We start from the raw sequence: 18,235 nt of genomic DNA on the forward strand, positions 1-18,235 counted from the left end.
TCTTGGAATTCTCTTGCATTTGCTGATGTCTCAGTATATTAATGGTACCATCTTGATCATGTGGAAAGTGGATGTACAGTAGTTGGACAAATTTATGAAATAAGATGGATGTTGATATAAGTAAAGCACACAATGACTGGCATTTGCAGAATTTAGTTAGCTGTTATAGGGAAAGAGAGAGAGAATCACAATAATACTATCTTCAGAATCTGTCACCAAACCAATGTTCTTATGTTTGGGACCTCTTCAAACAAGCTGTTTTTCAGAGGTGGTGATGGGTTTTTGACAATTTTACCACAGGGCCCGATGGTTCCCATCATAGCTTGGGGAAACACTTCTGGGATGGCACTGTGGCAAAACTGGCAAAAACTCCTGCTGCCGAAAAATAGCCAGCGACAAATGACAGGCAGCATCTCGTCTTTCCAATGCAATCAACATCTTGAGCTGGCTTACAGAGGTTTCCCCCATGTGATGAGATAGGAGGAAAACTGGAATAGTGCTGGATGCAGATCCCATGCCCTCTGGGCAGGAGCAGCCAAAATTGCCACGATCCACAGAGACTCAGCAATTCCAGCGGAGTGTATGAAGAGGTACTAAGTCATGCCATTGAGAACAATACGCAGTACAAACCATCAATTTGACACATGGAATTTCTCCAAAATATAATCCATTCATTAATTATACCAGAAATTTAGGCAGAATGCATCTGAGCTAGGAATTAATGGTAAACTGAAAATTCGAACTTTCACTGGTATGCCTCCAAGTAATGTAGGTGTGGAAATATAATGGCCTGCAACAACAGAAAATCAAGTAGAAGTATAAATTAATAACACATTGCTCCACAATTATCTTCTTGTCTTAAATTAAACATGTCACCCCCCTGCCATATGGTAATCCATAGCTAAAGCAACTCTGAAAGGTGGTAATTGAATCTTTGTTTATAAATCTTCTTTGAAGGAGAGTATATCACTTTCATAGATATGTTGGTCCACTGTCAAATAACTCACCCTTATAAACTGAGTGAAAATCATGGAATCTTCTCCTTGTCACTGGAGTGTAATTTTCAACATTGCTCATAATTGGTTATGATGACTGGGACTGCTGGAATTACTAGAAGGCTGTGAAATTCTCACCTTTACTAAAAAGACAACTAAGAAACAAGCCTGGTCCAGGGAGCAGACAGGAAATTTGGATGCAAAGTTTGGGATAAATGATATACTTATTGGTAATTCATATCTGAAACTTCATCATCAGCACCAGGCAAGAGGGAGAGAGAAATCTTTTTGTAAGTAACAGGTCAAATAAGCCAAAGCTCTACATTTTTAGTATTGTTTTTGGGCTAAAAAGTACTATTCTGTTACAAAATGTCTTGATCAATTTTAGTACAAATCGATATAGAATACTGTGTTGAACAAATCTTAATTCTTACCTGAAATATTGCCAAATGTGTGATCAAAATCAGGACCAGATGTAATGGGAAAAGTGGGACCATTAATTCGTACCCATTCATCGTCATCAGCTAAATCCTGAATCCAGTAACAAAAGCCATCTTCAAAAGCACAGTTAATTTTTTGGCTATCTTGAAATAAAATGTGAGTAAATATAATGTCACTCTATGAATAATTAAAGTCAATTTATCTATTGATTATCATTATTTTTTATCATAAATGAAGTAATTTTGTGGAAAGTGATCCTCAATCCATAAAAACATACCACCTTGAAGTTAATTTTTGTGGCTCTTGAGAAAAACACGATTTTATGGCTGTAAGAATCATGTATACATGCCCTGTAACAGTTTAAGCACAGTCTTATTGAATTTCTCAATTTGCCATAGCATCAGTCTAAATTCAACAAACACATCCTTGGTAAACAAGGAGACTTCAGTAGGCATGTACATCACCTACTTGCAATGCAATGCTTAGATAGTATGAGGAATTCTGGGAAAAGAGTAACTTTTCCCAAGCTATTAAAAAAAACATGCACACAGATACCATGTTGTGCTCACATCAATGACATAGCTAAACATTAATTCAGCTTTATCTGAATCATATGATTTGTGTGCTGTAGTAATCATCCTCCCCAGTGCAGGTTAATTTTATAGTACTGTAATTAAAGAAACTATAGAAAACTATAGAAAATACTTACTAGTTAGTTCACTGGTATTAAATGCAGTGTAGATTGCATTAAAGCCATTGTAATTTTCAGAATAATCTGTAGCAAATTCTACTGTGGCTTTATTAGAAAATATATAAATTGTACCAGGATTAGAGCCCCAGAGGACAGCTAAGAAAATGAATAAAAAAAATCAGAAAAGGATAATACCATATATGTTCATATGATCAGGAATCAATGCTAAAAACGAAGAGAAATCTCCTATGTTTATAAAAAGAATCAGAATAGAGAAGAATATGCAGGCAGAGCTCCATCATGTAAGGCCCTTCCATTCCAGCTTCCATTACTATAGCCTTGGAAGGAGGAAGGCACAGCTCCATTATGCCCCAGCAGCAGAGGAAAGATTAGGCAGTATCTGCAAGGCTTAGGATGAATATACACTGCTGGTAAATCCACTGAACCTACTGGATATTGCCACGCTCAGCTGGTCACAAACATCCATGTAAGTTCCTGGCCATGGCAGGCTCCCTGTTCTGACTTCAACCTTTGCTGATTCTCTCACCTTTTTCCTGGTCATTATGGTGCATCTACTGATGTTAAAAGGAGGCACCTGCGATGGCCATAGTTTGCATAGAGCTGTGTGGCCAGTTGGGAGTGATAACAACAGTGACATGGGCACAATCCATTCTTTTTTCCCGTGCACTAGTGTGTGCAAGGAAATGATAATGGCAGTTGAGTCCCATCTGGACAATGGACCAGCCCAAACAGAATGGATTCTAGCTTCCAACACTGCTCTAAAAGTCACAGAAATTTCCAGCAAACGCTAGAGTATCCCCTGGCTTTTCTTGAAAAGGACAAAGCCTACTGTTTAATGATAACCTACAATGCTCACTGGAATGTCATGAGGATAGCCAGTTGTTAATTTAGGGTGAATCCAGGTTTTCATGTCCATGTAGACTCACTCCCTTCCCTACTGCCATTCCCTTTCCATCATATTTCATGTTTAATTTAAATTGCTACCACAGGGCAGGAAAGTGTCAAATCTACCCTTTTATAAGCCACTCTGGGAGTGATTCTATATGGCCACAAAATGTGGATCAGAACAGGCCACATTATGGCCTATTAGGGGCACTTTGAGCCACATCAGTGATGGGAGGGTGTCTCTAATGCCTCACCATGCCAAAGACAGAATCTGTCATCCACAAGATCTATTTATGATCGATCTATCATCTTCTTATGTCTCTATTACCTATCTTTAAGTGAAGAGTGCTACAGTTAATACATGGTAGAATGTAACATTGCATGATTGAGTATTGATAAATGTATTTAAGAGATATCAATAGATTTAAAATAAAATACATAGATTTGAAGAAAACAGCAAAAGTACTTTACCTCTTAAAATCTTTGCAAGACCTACACCTTCATAAATACTTAACGTGTCCACATAATTTTGTGTATCAAAAGCACTGAAGTTTAATTTAATAGACAGTCCAGGGTTTACCCTAAAAAAGAGGACAACATGTTATCTTCTTTAATGATATAAGATAATTTTGTTACAATAGACATGTACAGAGCCCCCCCCCCCCCGGTGGCACAGCGTGTTAAAGCACTGAGCTGCTGAACTTGCAGACCGAATGGTTGCAGGTTCGAATCTGGGGAGCGTAGTGAGGAAAACAGACTCCCCCAAACTTGGAAGGGCTCACAAGCATGGTTGGAGATGGATAGGAAACTAGCCAATCCTTATGTGAGCCCAGATGGGATCCCTCACTTGTGATGACTAGCTTATATAATAGTATTGGCAAAAGTTTCCATGTTGAGGCCATAATAGATTTTGGGGCATGAAACAATTTCATGGAACTGTTTTTGCCACCAATAATAAGATTCCAATAAAGTCCCTGCTAGAACCACATCCGATTAAGACATTTTCTCATCTCCCTGAGTGGCAACCAGTTAAGGCACCTGAAGCAAATGGCCATTTTCCAGCATTGTGTTGCTTGGAAATTAGTCATATTCAGCACTGCAAACCAAGACTATATAACAATAACAACAACAACAACAACAACTTTATTTTTATACCCCGCCTCCATCTCCCTGCAGGGACTTGGGGCGGCTAACATGGGGCCAAGCCCAAGTAATCACAATAGAACAGAATAAAATACATAAACACAATGCAGTTAAAGTTTCTACAATGTGAATTCTGCCTTGGGAATTAATCAGAGGTGATAAAAAAGATTGGCTCTTTTGGCTATATCAAAGAAGAGATCTAAATATCTATATGTATCACAATCATGTTTAATATGCTTGCCAAAGTTAGTTTGGAAGTACAGCAAATAACATTTTAATATGACCTATAATCTTTTCTACATATTACTTTGTTAGAATTCGTATAGATAGAAGAACCATGGGAAATTGCATCTGACAATAAAAGACCTTAAGCAAAATGCTTGGAAAGTGAGTCAGTAAAATTAATTTAATGTGATGAGATAATTTCACTACAACTAAATTATTTTTCTACATTTATTAAAAATAATGATGATGTTAGGTCTTGGTTGAAGGAAGAAAATCCTTCATTAAAAACAGAGCTGATATAAATTGGAAGGCTAATTTCAGACCTGTTGCACATTAATCAACAATATCTCTGTTGATTAGTTATTCCATGAAAAGATTACAATGGTATACACAGGTGTTCAACATGTTTATGTAATCATAGCAGGGCAGGAAGTATCAAATCAGGTGTAATTGGTTGAATATTTCCAGAAATATCCACACACTCATATGCACTTACTCAAAACTGACAGTTTCTAGAATTAGCTGAGTTATATTTATTTTGCTACTCTGAGTATCTGGTTTAAAAACTACATTCAAATCTTGATGTTTGTGAATTTTGTGTTTTGCCGTAAACAGCCCTGAGTCCCTCCAGGGAGAGGGGGCAGGGTATAAATAAAGCTTATTGTGTTTAGTGAAAGTCTTCATCAAAGTGCACAAATTATTTCCTCTTTCCACTACAGAGATTATGGCAGAAAACATACAACTCAGTTTGAAGCATTAACACGTACTAACCTACAAAGGAGCCCCGGTGGCGAAGTGTGTCAAAGCACTGAGCTGCTGAACTTGCAGACCAAAAGGTCCCAGGTTCAAACCCCAGGAGCGGCATGAGAGGCCGCTGCTAGCTCCAGCTTCTGCCAACCTAGCAGTTGGAAAACATGCCAATGTGAGTAGATCAATAGGTACCACTCCGGCGGGAAGGTAACGGTGCTCCATGCAGTCATGCTGGCCACATGACCTTGGAGGTGTCTACGGACAATGCCGGCTCTTCGGCTTAGAAATGGAGATGAGCACCAACCCCCAGAGTCAGACACAACTGGACTTAACATCAGGGGAAACCTTTACCTTTACCTTTACCTTTAACCTACAAAGAGCTTCCTACACAGAGGCAACAATCAGAGTCAGGATTTAAAATGATGTCTATATTATGACTTTGGTCTGCCCAAACCATAAGAGGTACTAGCCAGCTAGGAAAGCATGAAAAATCATTTGTAGTTCACATTGTATTGCATATTTACTGGACTGTATAAACAACATTACTAAGATTATCATACAGAAAAAAGTTGATTGCAATAAACTTAAAGAGTTTAGTTACCATAGTATGTTATACAGAAAGTGACTTACTGTATAATCCATTGGCAAAAGAGGTTTGAAATATAGGGTTCAGGATAATGAATAGAGTGGAAAGACCCAGAGGAACCACTCAGAAGAAATTTTCCATCACAAGATGTAGCTGTAAATAGTAATTAACTTTTTAGCTAATTCCAAGAAAAAAAGAATGTTTCAACATTTAATGAAAATGCTGTATTTTTAAGGGGTATTATTTAGTAACATATGCTGGAAATAATACTTATAGTCTTAGTTTACAGACAAACCTTTATTAGCACACAACACATATTCAGTATTAGTAATGTGATTTTTACTGTCTAGCAGTAATCACCTGCGTTTTCTGCTGTGTGACACTTAGGACCTCATCATATTAGTAAAAATCCCCAAAATAGGACCTTAGTAAAAATTCCTCCACACAGCCAACACAGAGTCTGCAGGATCTCATCGCATGACATACAACTACTTCTGGTGGAGCTCTGTGCCAGCTATGTAGAGGAAGTGTGGTAGGAGGGGAAACCCGAACATGGAAGACTGCCTGTGTTCAGGTTAGGAATAATGTGGATAAAGCAGACGCATGCCAGAAAGCTACACTTTCCGGCGTGTAATAGGCAAGAGAGTGGTGTGGGTTATGTGGGATGCTGGGCGACAGATTTGCCCCGCTGCCCTATGGGCACCCTCCCCCCTCACTGTCCTCCGTATTTCTGTATTTTTTTTTGCAAGAGCTAAAGTACACTACTTGTATTGACCCATTGAAAAGTCAACCAAGTTTTTTGAGGTTGATTTTCGCACTAAAATATCTAGACTAACAACTTCCATTTCCCTATTTCCATTTCCCTATTGTGTGGCTGCCTCCTGCAGAATTCTGGGAAGTATAGTTTAAAGAAGCTGAGGACTTCTATAGCTGAGAATGCCAATGGCCCCGCTCTAATCTACATTTTTCAAAATTCTGCAGGAGGCAGCTACACAATAGAGAAATGGGAGCACTTGCTTTATAACTAATGTGATATTGTCATTATCCTGCACAAGACAATAAATACTCCACAAAAAAACATGATTTTGGACACTTTTTTGGATCAGAAAGAAAATTATTAAAATTACTCGTCACTACCTTTCAGAACAAAATGAAGAATTACATCCACATGAATGACACAGGGATTCCTGTAAGTCTACATTGAGCACAATCATCATAGAGGTTTAGAATTAGGCATTTACTGTTGCTGCCAGAAGAAATGTCTTTCTTCTGGCAGAACTATCCTCTGTTCACACTGTCAACAGAGCAATCTGCTAGCCAAAGAATTTTACTGACTAATAGCTGTCAATAATAACAATAACAATAATTAATAAATATTAGCTCCTCCTGCCTGTGGCCATCTTTAATATAAAAATTGTGCTAGTTTTAACACCAGTTTCAGATATCACAATGAGGATAGGGATATTTAAGTCTTTATACCATTTTGGGAAAAAAGCAGGCTATAAATAGCATAACATCAGGATGGTTATAATGAATCAAACCCCAAGAGCTTACTATTGTATACAGCTAATTTGTACAAACTCCAGAAATAATATTAAATAAATTATACCTCCAGACCTTTTAAAGAAAGCAGCTTAATAAAAATAAATGATATTTTAGATGGCTGTTTGCATTTCTGCAAAGGATGAAATTTTACTTTTTCTGACTGAATGGGTTGGTGATAGGATCACTCCATTTCATGGTGATTTTATCTTCATCATTAAAACTCGGAAGTGAAGGTTTGCTGCATCACCTGTTGTCTCCATTTCAACTGAGAAGTTAATTGATTTCACTGAACTCTGACAGCCTCAGGAAGAAACTATTAGAATTACATCCTTCCTGTGCTATGTCTTTATACCTCAGGCATGTGTTAAAGACATATAATCCAAAGGGATATATAATGTGGAACGGATGGCACTGGGCACATTTTTTTAAATAACAGGAAATGGGACATTTTTATAAAATGGCTACAAATCCTACTGTAAATTTTTACAGGAAAGATCCCACACTAATTTTCCTATGATGAATAGAGTATTGTCATTTTAAGGGTGGGTTGTAAGTTAAAAAAAACCCCTCAGAACTAGAAAGCTTTGTATGTATTATAACATGCCAGACAACTTGGATTTTTGATGTAGTTTCTGTTAACTGTTATAGCTACCGAGAAACCCGGGAGGACTTTATTTTTAGCTGTATTCTTTAAGAACATATGCTAGCATGTTATACCATGATCAGACACCGACAACCTCATCAGATGGAGGTTTTTCCCTGTCCTAGTGTGCTGCCGACATGCTGTCAAGAATGGAGTTTACAGGAGCCCATCATATGACCCACTACACCTCTGTGGTTTCCAAAAACATAGATGCTTAAATACACTCTCCTCTTTTTTTAAATCACCAAACTGTAAACACAGTTTTTGCACAAACTTCCCTTTCATCTATCTATATTATCTATATCTATCTATCTCTATCTCTATATCTATAATAATAATAATAATAATAATAATAATAATAATAATAATAATAAGTTTATTTGTATCCTGCCTCCATCTCCCTGAAGGGGACTCGGGGCGGCTTACAGCAAAATCAAAATACAAACAATGATAAAATATAAAACATCAGGACAAAAACAAAACCAATAAAAAATATACACAATAAGTTAAAAACACAACACAGAATTAAAACATCAGGTTAAAAACAATGAGGTTGCAATAGTGGATAAGCAAAGTGTACGGTGCACATTATGGGTAACAAATTCATAAATAGATAAAGTGCATTAGAATCATTTAAGGTCACATTTGGTACGGTAGGGAGGAGTCCTGAATAATATCAATCAATCAGGAATCGGGAAGAGTGACCAGTGCAAAAGGTCGAGGAGCATAATAATTGTGATGGAAAAAAGATGATCTTAACCAAAGGCCTGAGTGAAAAGCCAAGTTTTCAGACTCTTCCGAAATGCCATCAAGGTGGGGGCTTGCCTGATCTCCCTAGGCAGCGAATTCCATAACCGGGGGGCCACTACAGAGAAGGCCCTGTCCCTCGTCCCCACCAACCGCACTTGCGATGCTGGGGGGAGCGAGAGGAGGGCCTCACCCGATGACCGAAGAGACCGTACAGGTTCGTAGGGGGAGAGATGATCCCGAAGGTAGATGGGTCCCTATCTATACCTATAGAGATATAGTAGTCATGGGTGATTTCAGCTATCCTGATATCTGCTGGAAAACAAACTCAGCCAAGAGTACAAAGTCCAACAAATTCCTCACTTGCCTTTTATGGACAGTTTTATGGTCCAGAAGGTAGAAGAGACAACAAGGGGATCAGCTACTCTTGATCTCATCCTAACAAATGCGGAGGACCAGATCAATGCAGTTGAAGTGGTCGGATCCTTAGGAGCAAGCGACCATGTGCTCCTGCAGTTTGCAATACAAAGGAAGGCCAAAACGAAGACAAATCAAACCCGCATTCTGGACTTTAGGAGAGCTGACTTCCAAAAAATGAAGGAAATACCGAGCGGCATTCCATGGATACCAATACTAAAAGACAAGGGAGTCAAGGATGGATGGGAGTTTTTCAAAAGTGAAATACTCAAGGTGCAAATGCAAACATTGCCAACAAAGAATAAAAACAAGACAAGTGCAAAGAAGCCAGAATGGATGTCCAAAGAACTTCTAACTGGTCTAAGACTAAAAAAAGACATGAACAAGAAGTGGAAAAAGGGAGAAATCACCAAAGAAGAATTCAAACGAATAGCCAACTCCTGAGCTGGGTATGTTTAGCCTGCAGAAGAGAAGGCTGAGAGGAGACATGATAGCCATGTACAAATATGTGAGGGGAAGTCATAGGGAGGAGGGAGCAAGCTTGTTTTCTGCTGCCCTGCAGACTAGAACGTGGAACAATGGCTTCAAACTAGCAGGAAAGGAGATTCCACCTGAACATCAGGAAGAACTTCCTCACTATGAGAGCTGTTCGGCAGTGGAACTTTCTCCCTCAGACAGTGGTGGAGGCTCCTTCTTTGGAGGCTTTTAAGCAGAGGCTGGATGGCCATCTGTCGGGGGTGCTTTGAATGAGATTTTCCTGCTTCTTGCAGGGGGTTGGACTGGATGGCCCGTGAGTTCCCTTCCAACTCTACGATTCTATGATTCTATGATTCTATTCATTGGAACTGTTCCATTTTGATCAGTTCTGAAAGAGCAACTTTTTCTGCAGTTGTCATCAGGTTCTGCCAACAATTTCCTTTGAGAAAACATTAATAGCATTTTCTAAAAATTACAAGATAAAGACACGTGGCAAAAAAATAATAATAACCTGCTTTTATCTTTCAACCTCTAGAAGGCAACATTCTCATATAAAAATGCACTATATGTCTACTAATCCCTTCTCCCAATTTTGGTAAACACATTAAAGTTAGAATTGTTTGCCATTTTCCAACCATGGCTAATTACCACATGACGAAATGCATTTGTGAATCAAAGTTTGAAATTGGACCCAAATTGAATTAAATTGAATTAATAATGTTGTTTTTAAGCCAGTGAATTAGAGCCCAGACTGAATTTTATCATCACCATATTCTCTCTCTGCATGCATGCCACACAGATAAGTTTAGATAGTATAAAATATATATTTCTGATTATCTGCATACAATTATATTTGTATCATATAAATGATCAAACTAATATAATATTTTACTATCTTAATAAGAAAAAAATCCCAATGAAACAGATGCTACAAGATTACATATATATTTCCTGACAAGTAAAAATACAATAATATTGAATTGTTTCTAATTTTTAAAAATATAGTTCACAATGTTGACAAATTCAATAGAGTTCATAGGCTAATTGCTGAAGCTCAATTTCTTACCACATGTTTTTTCATCTTCATCAGAACCATCTGGACAGTTTGGTATTCCATCACAAAATAATCCCTTTTTTATGCAGCTCATGCCATCAGCACAAAGTCCATCAGGAAACAAACATTTCACTAAAATACATTTTAAAAGGCATTAAGGATACAGAAAACACACTTGCTCTTACCATCTCAAACTTGGTCCTCTGGACACCTTGGCTGACACCACTTTAATGTCTTTTGATGAGGTTTGAGGAGAGGACTAAAGATCCAAGACCCATGGTTTCATAGCACTGAGCAAAGAACAGTTAAAATGGTGTCAAACTGCATTAATTATTCAGTGTGGATGCATTTTTAGATTAATGGAACTGCAATCACTCTAGTGTCCTAGGCCCCTTCCACACAGCTGAGTAAAATTATCTTCTTTGAACTGGAATATATGGCAGTGTGGACTCAGATAACCCAGTTAAAAGCAGATATTGTTGGATTTCCTGCCTTGATATTCTGGGTTATATGGCTGTGAGGAATGGCCTCCAGTCATGCAGGTCATTCAGTTTCTAAACTACCTTTCAATTTTTTTTTGTAGCAAGTGGAGTAAATGATCAGTTAATTTTCAGGGTCCAGTAGAAACAAATAAATCTGATGCAGTTATATTTGGTTATGCTTTGAATCTTTCATCTCCTGATACTAGCTGTATCTACATTGCCATATAATGCAGTTTGAATCAGTGTAAACTAATACAATGCAGTTCAGTGCAGTTAAGCTACATTATATGGGTCTACACTGACCATATAATGCAAATTCAAAATGCATTATATGACAGTGTAGATCCAAACACTATTCCTCCATTCATTTTATATGTAAGAATTTGGGTAAAGGTAAAGGTTTTCTCCTGACATTAAGTCTAGTGGTGTCCAACTCTGGGGTTGGTGCTCATCTCCATTTTTAAGCCAAAGGGCCGGCGTCGTCCATAGACACCTCCAAGGTCATGTGGCCGGCATGACTGTATGGAGCACCGTTAACTTCCCGCTGGAGCGATACCTATTGATCTACTCTCATTTGCATGTTTTCGAACTGCTAGGTTGGTAGAAGTTAACAGCAGGTGCTCATTCCGCTCCCTGGATTCGAACCTCTGACATTTTGGTCAGCAAGATCAGCAGCTAAGTGGTTTAACCCGCTGGTCCACCAGAGTTTAGAGTTTAGAAGCTCTAAAAGAGACTGTTTAATTCTAGAAAGTTCTAGAAATCTCAAGTTTGTTCCATCATTAGCCGCACACTAGACAAAGACAATATCAAGCTTAGTTTAGACTGCTCTTGCCCAAATGATCTATACTTATTGGCTGCAGGCCTGCATCAAAGTCATAGTAACTACATATCCTGCCACAACTGCCCAAAATCTACCTTATCAGCCAGTAGCCATGTTGAGTTATGGAAGTATTTTCTGCTGGCAATTGGAGTCCTAAAAGATGATGTTCCCAGCCTCCTTCTGCCAGTTTATCACAGTGCAGCAATCAGAAGCAGGACAAATCTTTGATGCACTGCAACTCACTGGCAGGAGAAGATGGAAATAGAATCCTATAGCAACTCCCAGCAGAACAGACCACCATCACTTGATGAGGCTGCTTATGCTGAAGGTAGGTTCGGGGTGCATTTGCATGTTTATTAGCATCCCTATTTTCCAATGAATTCATGGCATTCTACATGTCTATCTTCCTTGCTTGGCTTGTAGGAATTAACAGTTAATCTATCTAAGATATAAACCATGTAGGCCTTCACCTTGTAATTTCTACTTATCATATTTTACTTTAAAAAGGACTTGTGTCTTGACCTTCTGTACAGCATTTGGTACTATTTCATTTGATACTCCTTTCCAAAAGGAGGACTAGACAGAGAAGGATAGTTCATTTTATTGGAGGGGGGGGGGGGAGGGGGGTTGAAGGAGGAAAATTATTTTCTCCATTTTTGATGGTTATTCCTCTCCCCTTCCCATATCATAAATGATGGTTGTTTTGACAATGGCGACATGGTAGGGGGAATAACAGGAAAACAGGAAGAAATGGTTTAACTCCTTCAACCCCTTCCCCCCTAAAACTTTCTCTCTCTCGCACCCCCTTGTGGCCTCTGCCCAGATAATGAAACAGTGCCTAGTCATTCTGTACAGAACAGTCATTAAGGCCCCATCTACACTGATGCTGTTTCAGACTGGTATTGAAGAAAGTAGTTTCTCTGTACAGATCATTACATCCTGGAACCAGTTTGGGACCCAGATGATGATTACACAAACCAGAGAGCAATGACACATATTAAGGGCTTTCTTTTTTGTTTTCAGTTTTGTGGGAGTTTATTGTCTCTCCACCACAGTTTTAAACTACTTTCCAACTGTGTTAAATGGTCACTGTGAATAGGATCAAAGAGTTTGCTTTTCACAGCTGCCTTTGAAGAAGGCCATATTTTTCTACATTTTCAAAGTTATCTGAATATTTGTTTCCTATGGCTACTCAGTCCTTCAGCCTCATCATGCTCCTTTTGTATGCTGCATTGTGAGGGCATAGTTCTAAAAACAATTACAAATCTTTCAATAAATAATAATCACAGTCTATTGTGTATGATGTTAAGGTACAGGTAACCTATTTTTACTGCATTTTTACATAATGATATAAAAACACACAGAACAATAACTTTGTACTTAAGTTAATGAAATTGATTACACATCTATTACCAGGGCCGGTCCAACAATGAGGCGAATTAAGTGGTCGCTTCGGGCGCAAAACATACGGGGGCGCAGTCGAGACTGCTTTTTCTGTTGATTTCTTGTAAAACATGATGTTTTGGTGCTTAATTTGTAAAATATTAATGTAATTTGATGTTTAATAGGCTTTTCCTTAATCCTTCCTTATTATCCAACATTTTCGCTTATCCAATGCTTTTATTTTTCAGTGATTGGTTTGGGGGGGGGGGCAAAATTCTGTTCGCCTACACTTGAAAAATACCTAGGGCCGGCTCTGTCTATTACTCACATCTTTCAGGAAGGTTACAGCTAAATGCTCCAACATTTAGTTTCCCTTCCTAAGGACAGATCAGACTGACAATGCATCTACACTGTAGTTGGAATGTGGTTTGACACCAGTTTTACTGCATGACTTAGGACCATATCACATTAGTTTCCCTAACGAGGAAGGATTGACCAGGCATCGTAGCAAATCTGTGGGGCAGCAGGGCCCAGCTTCCCCCTGCACTTGCCCCATTGCTGGCAACGAGAACATGGGAAGCCTCTCATATTCTCATTGCTCCATCCTAGGACCCTCTCAGAACAGTTCCGGGATGAAGCCCCTCTGGAAGTAGCTATGTCTTGTTTGATGGGATCTGGTGGGCTCTGTCCCCAAACTGTGCTGAAAGTCTTCTAGGACAGGTATGTTTGCCTGTGTGATGAAGATCCTTAATGTCACAGAACCCTGGGATTTATGCGGGGGGGGGGGGGGGGGTGATATGCCAGCACTCTTTAGCAGATATGGTAAAGACCTTGTAAAAATATAGTCCTCAGCATTGAGCCATGAAAGTTAAAGTGGTGGTAAATGACATTAATTTGACAGTGTAGATGCCCCCTGAGTTAATCTTAGCTGTAAATATGGAGGATCCTTGTGCTGAGTAAAGCAATTGGTCTATTTAGCTGAATATGATCTTCTAGAACATTTTTTTAACATTTAATTTTTTTTCTTGTCCTACCTGAAGATGTGAGGATAAAACCTGGGAAGAATTAGAATTAGAATGTGATCCTCATGGTTTGGGAATTATACTGCTCTCCAGATGTTGGACTGCTACTGTCTTCAAACCAAGCTATCATTGACAGCTGTGAAGAGTTCCTGTTTCTCATTCCTGCTTTACATTCATATGTTTAGTAGTACCATGTGCCCTTATATCAAGAGTGAGTAATGTATGCTCCTTGCTCTGAGTACAGTCCAAAGCTCTTCACCATCTCTGCCAATGAGAGACCCACACAATCCCCACCCACACCTTATTAACCTCTAATACCTCGTACAACTTACATTTGCAAAACTAGGGGGAAAGAGTCTCCTGGGAAGTGGGGGAAAGAGTCTCCTGGGAACTTTTTGGTTCTACTTTTGTTAGAAAATGGGTCAATGATGCCTGACTGAGGATGGAAGGTATCTCCCTCTATTTCCTTTATTCTCATTCATTCTTTCTCTGTTCTTTCAACCATTCCTGCTGCCCATCCCTGCCTTATACTCTTGTGCAAAGGCAGCATTAGACAGACTCTTATAAGACACTTCTGAGACTTTTAAATCCAGTGAAAGAGCCACTAGTGGCCTACCAAAAACTTCAAACCATTTACTTTATTGATAAGAATAATATTATGCAGGAAACCCCAGTTCAATTCTTTCTTTTAAACTCTACATCAGAAAACTAAACCACAGTGCCATCTACTGGAGAAATAAATCAGTCCATCATAAAAGATTTTCTTTCATTATTCCTTTCCTTTCTAAGGATAACATAGGTATACTTGCTCATTAGTTTTAAGAAGAAATCTGTTTATTACTTGTTTAATTTTTATCCCATCATTTCACCAGAACTGGGAACAAGGTGGTTCACAACATGTGAACATATAAACATATATAAATCATAATAATAAAAGTAAGGTAAATACATTACACCATTAAATCATACAGTTAAAACTAAATTATTTTTAATAAAATATTAGCAACCTAGCATGGAGTTTAACTTCTAAAATGGAGATCTGTTGAGATAATTACATGCTTGAACTCAGTCTTTATTTGATCTCACTGAATACTGTAGGTGAAAAAGACCCTCGGCATATCATTTGAGATATCATTTGATGGCAAAGGTATCTAAAGGCTTTTATACATTTATTCATAAGATATCTCATTTACCACACTGTAAAGCAGTGTCAGTATGGTAAATGAATTTGCTGGCATCTATGGGTGAAGTCAGACCTTAATTACCCTCATAAGATTGTGCTGTGATTGGGCAAGGCTGAGTTTGCCTCCTCTTTGAATCTTTTTGGAGGAGGGAGAAGGTGGCAGCAACATTGGTTGTTGCCTAAGGTTTAGTGAATGGAAGGGGGATGGGAGCATTTCTCCGACTCCTTGCTAATAATTTTTGTTTACTTATTTGTATTTTCCCTTTAGTACCATCCCACCCCTCCTTTTTACCTGTTATTGCTCTGAGTATGAGGTGGATTCTCTTTTATCTGCCTTTCCTGGGTTGGTACAGCTGATTGGGACTCTTCAGTTGGGACTGTGACTCCTCCTTTCAGGGTCAGTAGAGCAGGAATGGGCAAACATAGGCTTGGGGGCTGGATGGTGCTTTTTTCTCAGGCCCTCCTCTCGCTTGCCATCCTATCTTTCCTTCCTTCCCTTCCCTCCCTCTTTCTCCTTACCTCCTTCCATCCCTCCCTCCATTCCCTTCCACCCTTCCTTCCTTCCCTCCTTTTGTCTTCCTTATCTTTCCTTCCTTCCTTACCTCCCTCCTCCCCCCTCTCTCTTTCTCCCTCCTTCCCTTTTGTCTTTCTTTCCTTCTCCCTTTCCTCCCTCCCTCCCCTCCCTCCCTTCCTCTTTTCCTCCTGGGGATGTTTAGCTTGGAGAAGAGAAGGTAGAGAGGGAACATGTGAACCATGCTTCAACATTTAAAAGGGTGTCCCATTGAGGAGGAGGGGGGGAGTGATTTCTGCTGCTCTAGAGACCAGGGCACAGGGGAGCAATGGGTTCAAATGTAATGGAAAGAGATTCAGCTGAAAAAAATTAGGAAGACATTCCTGGAGAGTGACATAGGCTGCCTTGGAGTGTAATGGATTCTCCTTCTTTGGAGGCTTTTTCCACAGAGGCTGTCTATTGAAGTGCTTGGATTGCGCCTTCCTGCATGGTAGGGGTTGGACTGGATGACCCTTGGGGTCTCTTCCAGTTCTAGGATTCAGGGCTTATATATCAGGAGTAGGCAATATAGGGTCTCATAGATACCCTTTTTTCTCCCATCCACTGTCTCATCCTGACCAAGGCTAAGGTCTTTGGGATTCAAACATTTCCTGTCTTTCCTTCATTTTCTGCCTCTGAAAGAGAAGAGGAAGGGGAGGAAAGGAAAGGGGGGGGACTTGGGGAGAATCCCCTTCCTCCTGGCCCACCTATCCTGCTCCAGCTTGCCATGCGGTCCCCAAGTTAGAAAGTTTGCCCATGCCTGTTTTAGAACTTTTGATATCAAGTCCCCAGATGAGCCTGAGCTTCAAGCCCTGCAATTCAGTTGCTTTGCCTCGTGGGAGGTTGGGCCTCATTGTCCAGAGCAACCAGCCCTCAGCCTATTAGGTCTCCCTGGGCATCAGGTGTTCAGGCAGCTTTTATGCCTGCTGTAATGGGCCTAACTGGTGGGCATCTGGCCCAGGCCATGTTTTATGAGGCCTTTCTTGAGATTTGTGGAAGCCATCCTGCTGCTTCACCATTTTGCTTGTTCTCTATGCCTTTATGAGGACTTTCTGGAGATTTGTGGCAACAATTTTGGGTACTGACCTGTTGATAGTGAAGAACTGCTCATACTAAATGTTCTCAAACCTGCAAATAAATACAAAAGAATAAAAAGGTAAAGGTAAAGGTTTCCCCTGACGTTACGTCCAGTCGTGTCCGACTCTAGGGGTTGGTGCTCATCTCCATTTCTAAGCCGAAGAGCCAGCGTTGTCTGTAGACACCTCCAAGGTCATGTGGCCGGCATGACTACATACAGAAGAATACTGATTATTATTTCTTTAAAAGAAAATTTTATTTACAGTAGAGTCTCGCTTATCCAACATAAATGGGCCGGCAGAACGTTGGATAAATAAATATGTTGGATAATAAGGAGGGATTAAGGAAAAGCCTATTAAATGTCAAAATACATTATGATTTTAAAAATTAAGCACCAAAACATCATGTTATACAACAAATTTGACAGAAAAAGCAATTCAATGCACAGTAATGTTATGTAGTAACTACTGTATTTACTAATTTAGCACCAAAACATCGCAATGTATTAAAAACATGGAGTACAAAAACATTGACTACTAAAAGGCAGACTGCGTTGGATAACACAAAACGTTGTATGAGCGAAGGTTTGATAAGTGAGACCCTACTGTACTTCCTTTTGGAAGCTTATGGCATCAGTGGGCAAAACATGTGTCCTTGAGGGTTTTTTTTTTTTTTTGGGGGGGGTAGATCAATTATTTTGTCCACATTTCTATTATTATTGGTTGATCTAATGTATATTTACTAACCAGGTGTTGTGAAAGGATTGCTTGTGGTAGATGCTCCCATATCTGAAAAACGAAATGAACAAACTGAAAATTACTTCTTAAAGCAAATTTTGCCTCCATCTTAGTTTAGAAACTTCATGCAACAACATGGAAAGTATTTGACTATACTGCTTTGACCAATGGAAATTGTCTGTAATTTTCCTTATAAATATGTGACTTAGGGCTCATCTACACAAACCATTTAATCTGAGGCTGGTCTGGAGTAGCAACACTACTCATCTCCATCCCACAATGGTGATGAGATGGAGTCTAAACTGTTCAGCAGGTACAAAAATGTTTTGGCCTTGCTGGATGGTCACTGTACCTTGGAGGT

The 18,235-nt window shown here is 39.3% G+C and overlaps 1 protein-coding gene across 7 annotated transcripts in view; it reads right to left on the minus strand.

The window, feature by feature from the left end:
* The window catches only part of tmprss15 (transmembrane serine protease 15), an 83,712-nt gene that overhangs the window by 54,150 nt on the left and 11,327 nt on the right, over positions 1-18,235 (minus strand). For 3 of the 7 annotated variants that reach the window (XM_062975012.1, XM_008107648.3, XM_008107651.3), the window contains 8 exons: positions 17,884-17,925; positions 17,147-17,188; positions 10,633-10,752; positions 5,782-5,890; positions 3,505-3,614; positions 2,146-2,283; positions 1,430-1,579; positions 685-790 (listed from right to left, as the gene is read on the minus strand). In XM_062975012.1, coding sequence (XP_062831082.1) covers positions 685-790; positions 1,430-1,579; positions 2,146-2,283; positions 3,505-3,614; positions 5,782-5,890; positions 10,633-10,752; positions 17,147-17,188; positions 17,884-17,925 — 817 coding nt within the window. Of the gene's footprint in view, positions 1-684; positions 791-1,429; positions 1,580-2,145; positions 2,284-3,504; positions 3,615-5,781; positions 5,891-10,632; positions 10,911-17,146; positions 17,189-17,883; positions 17,926-18,235 lie in introns of all 7 variants that reach the window. The other 4 variants (XM_062975013.1, XM_062975014.1, XM_062975015.1 and 1 more) reach the window with 2 other exon arrangements.

The sequence above is a fragment of the Anolis carolinensis genome, chromosome 3 (assembly GCF_035594765.1).
Source record: "Anolis carolinensis isolate JA03-04 chromosome 3, rAnoCar3.1.pri, whole genome shotgun sequence".
In the NCBI taxonomy this organism is placed as follows: domain Eukaryota; kingdom Metazoa; phylum Chordata; class Lepidosauria; order Squamata; family Dactyloidae; genus Anolis; species Anolis carolinensis.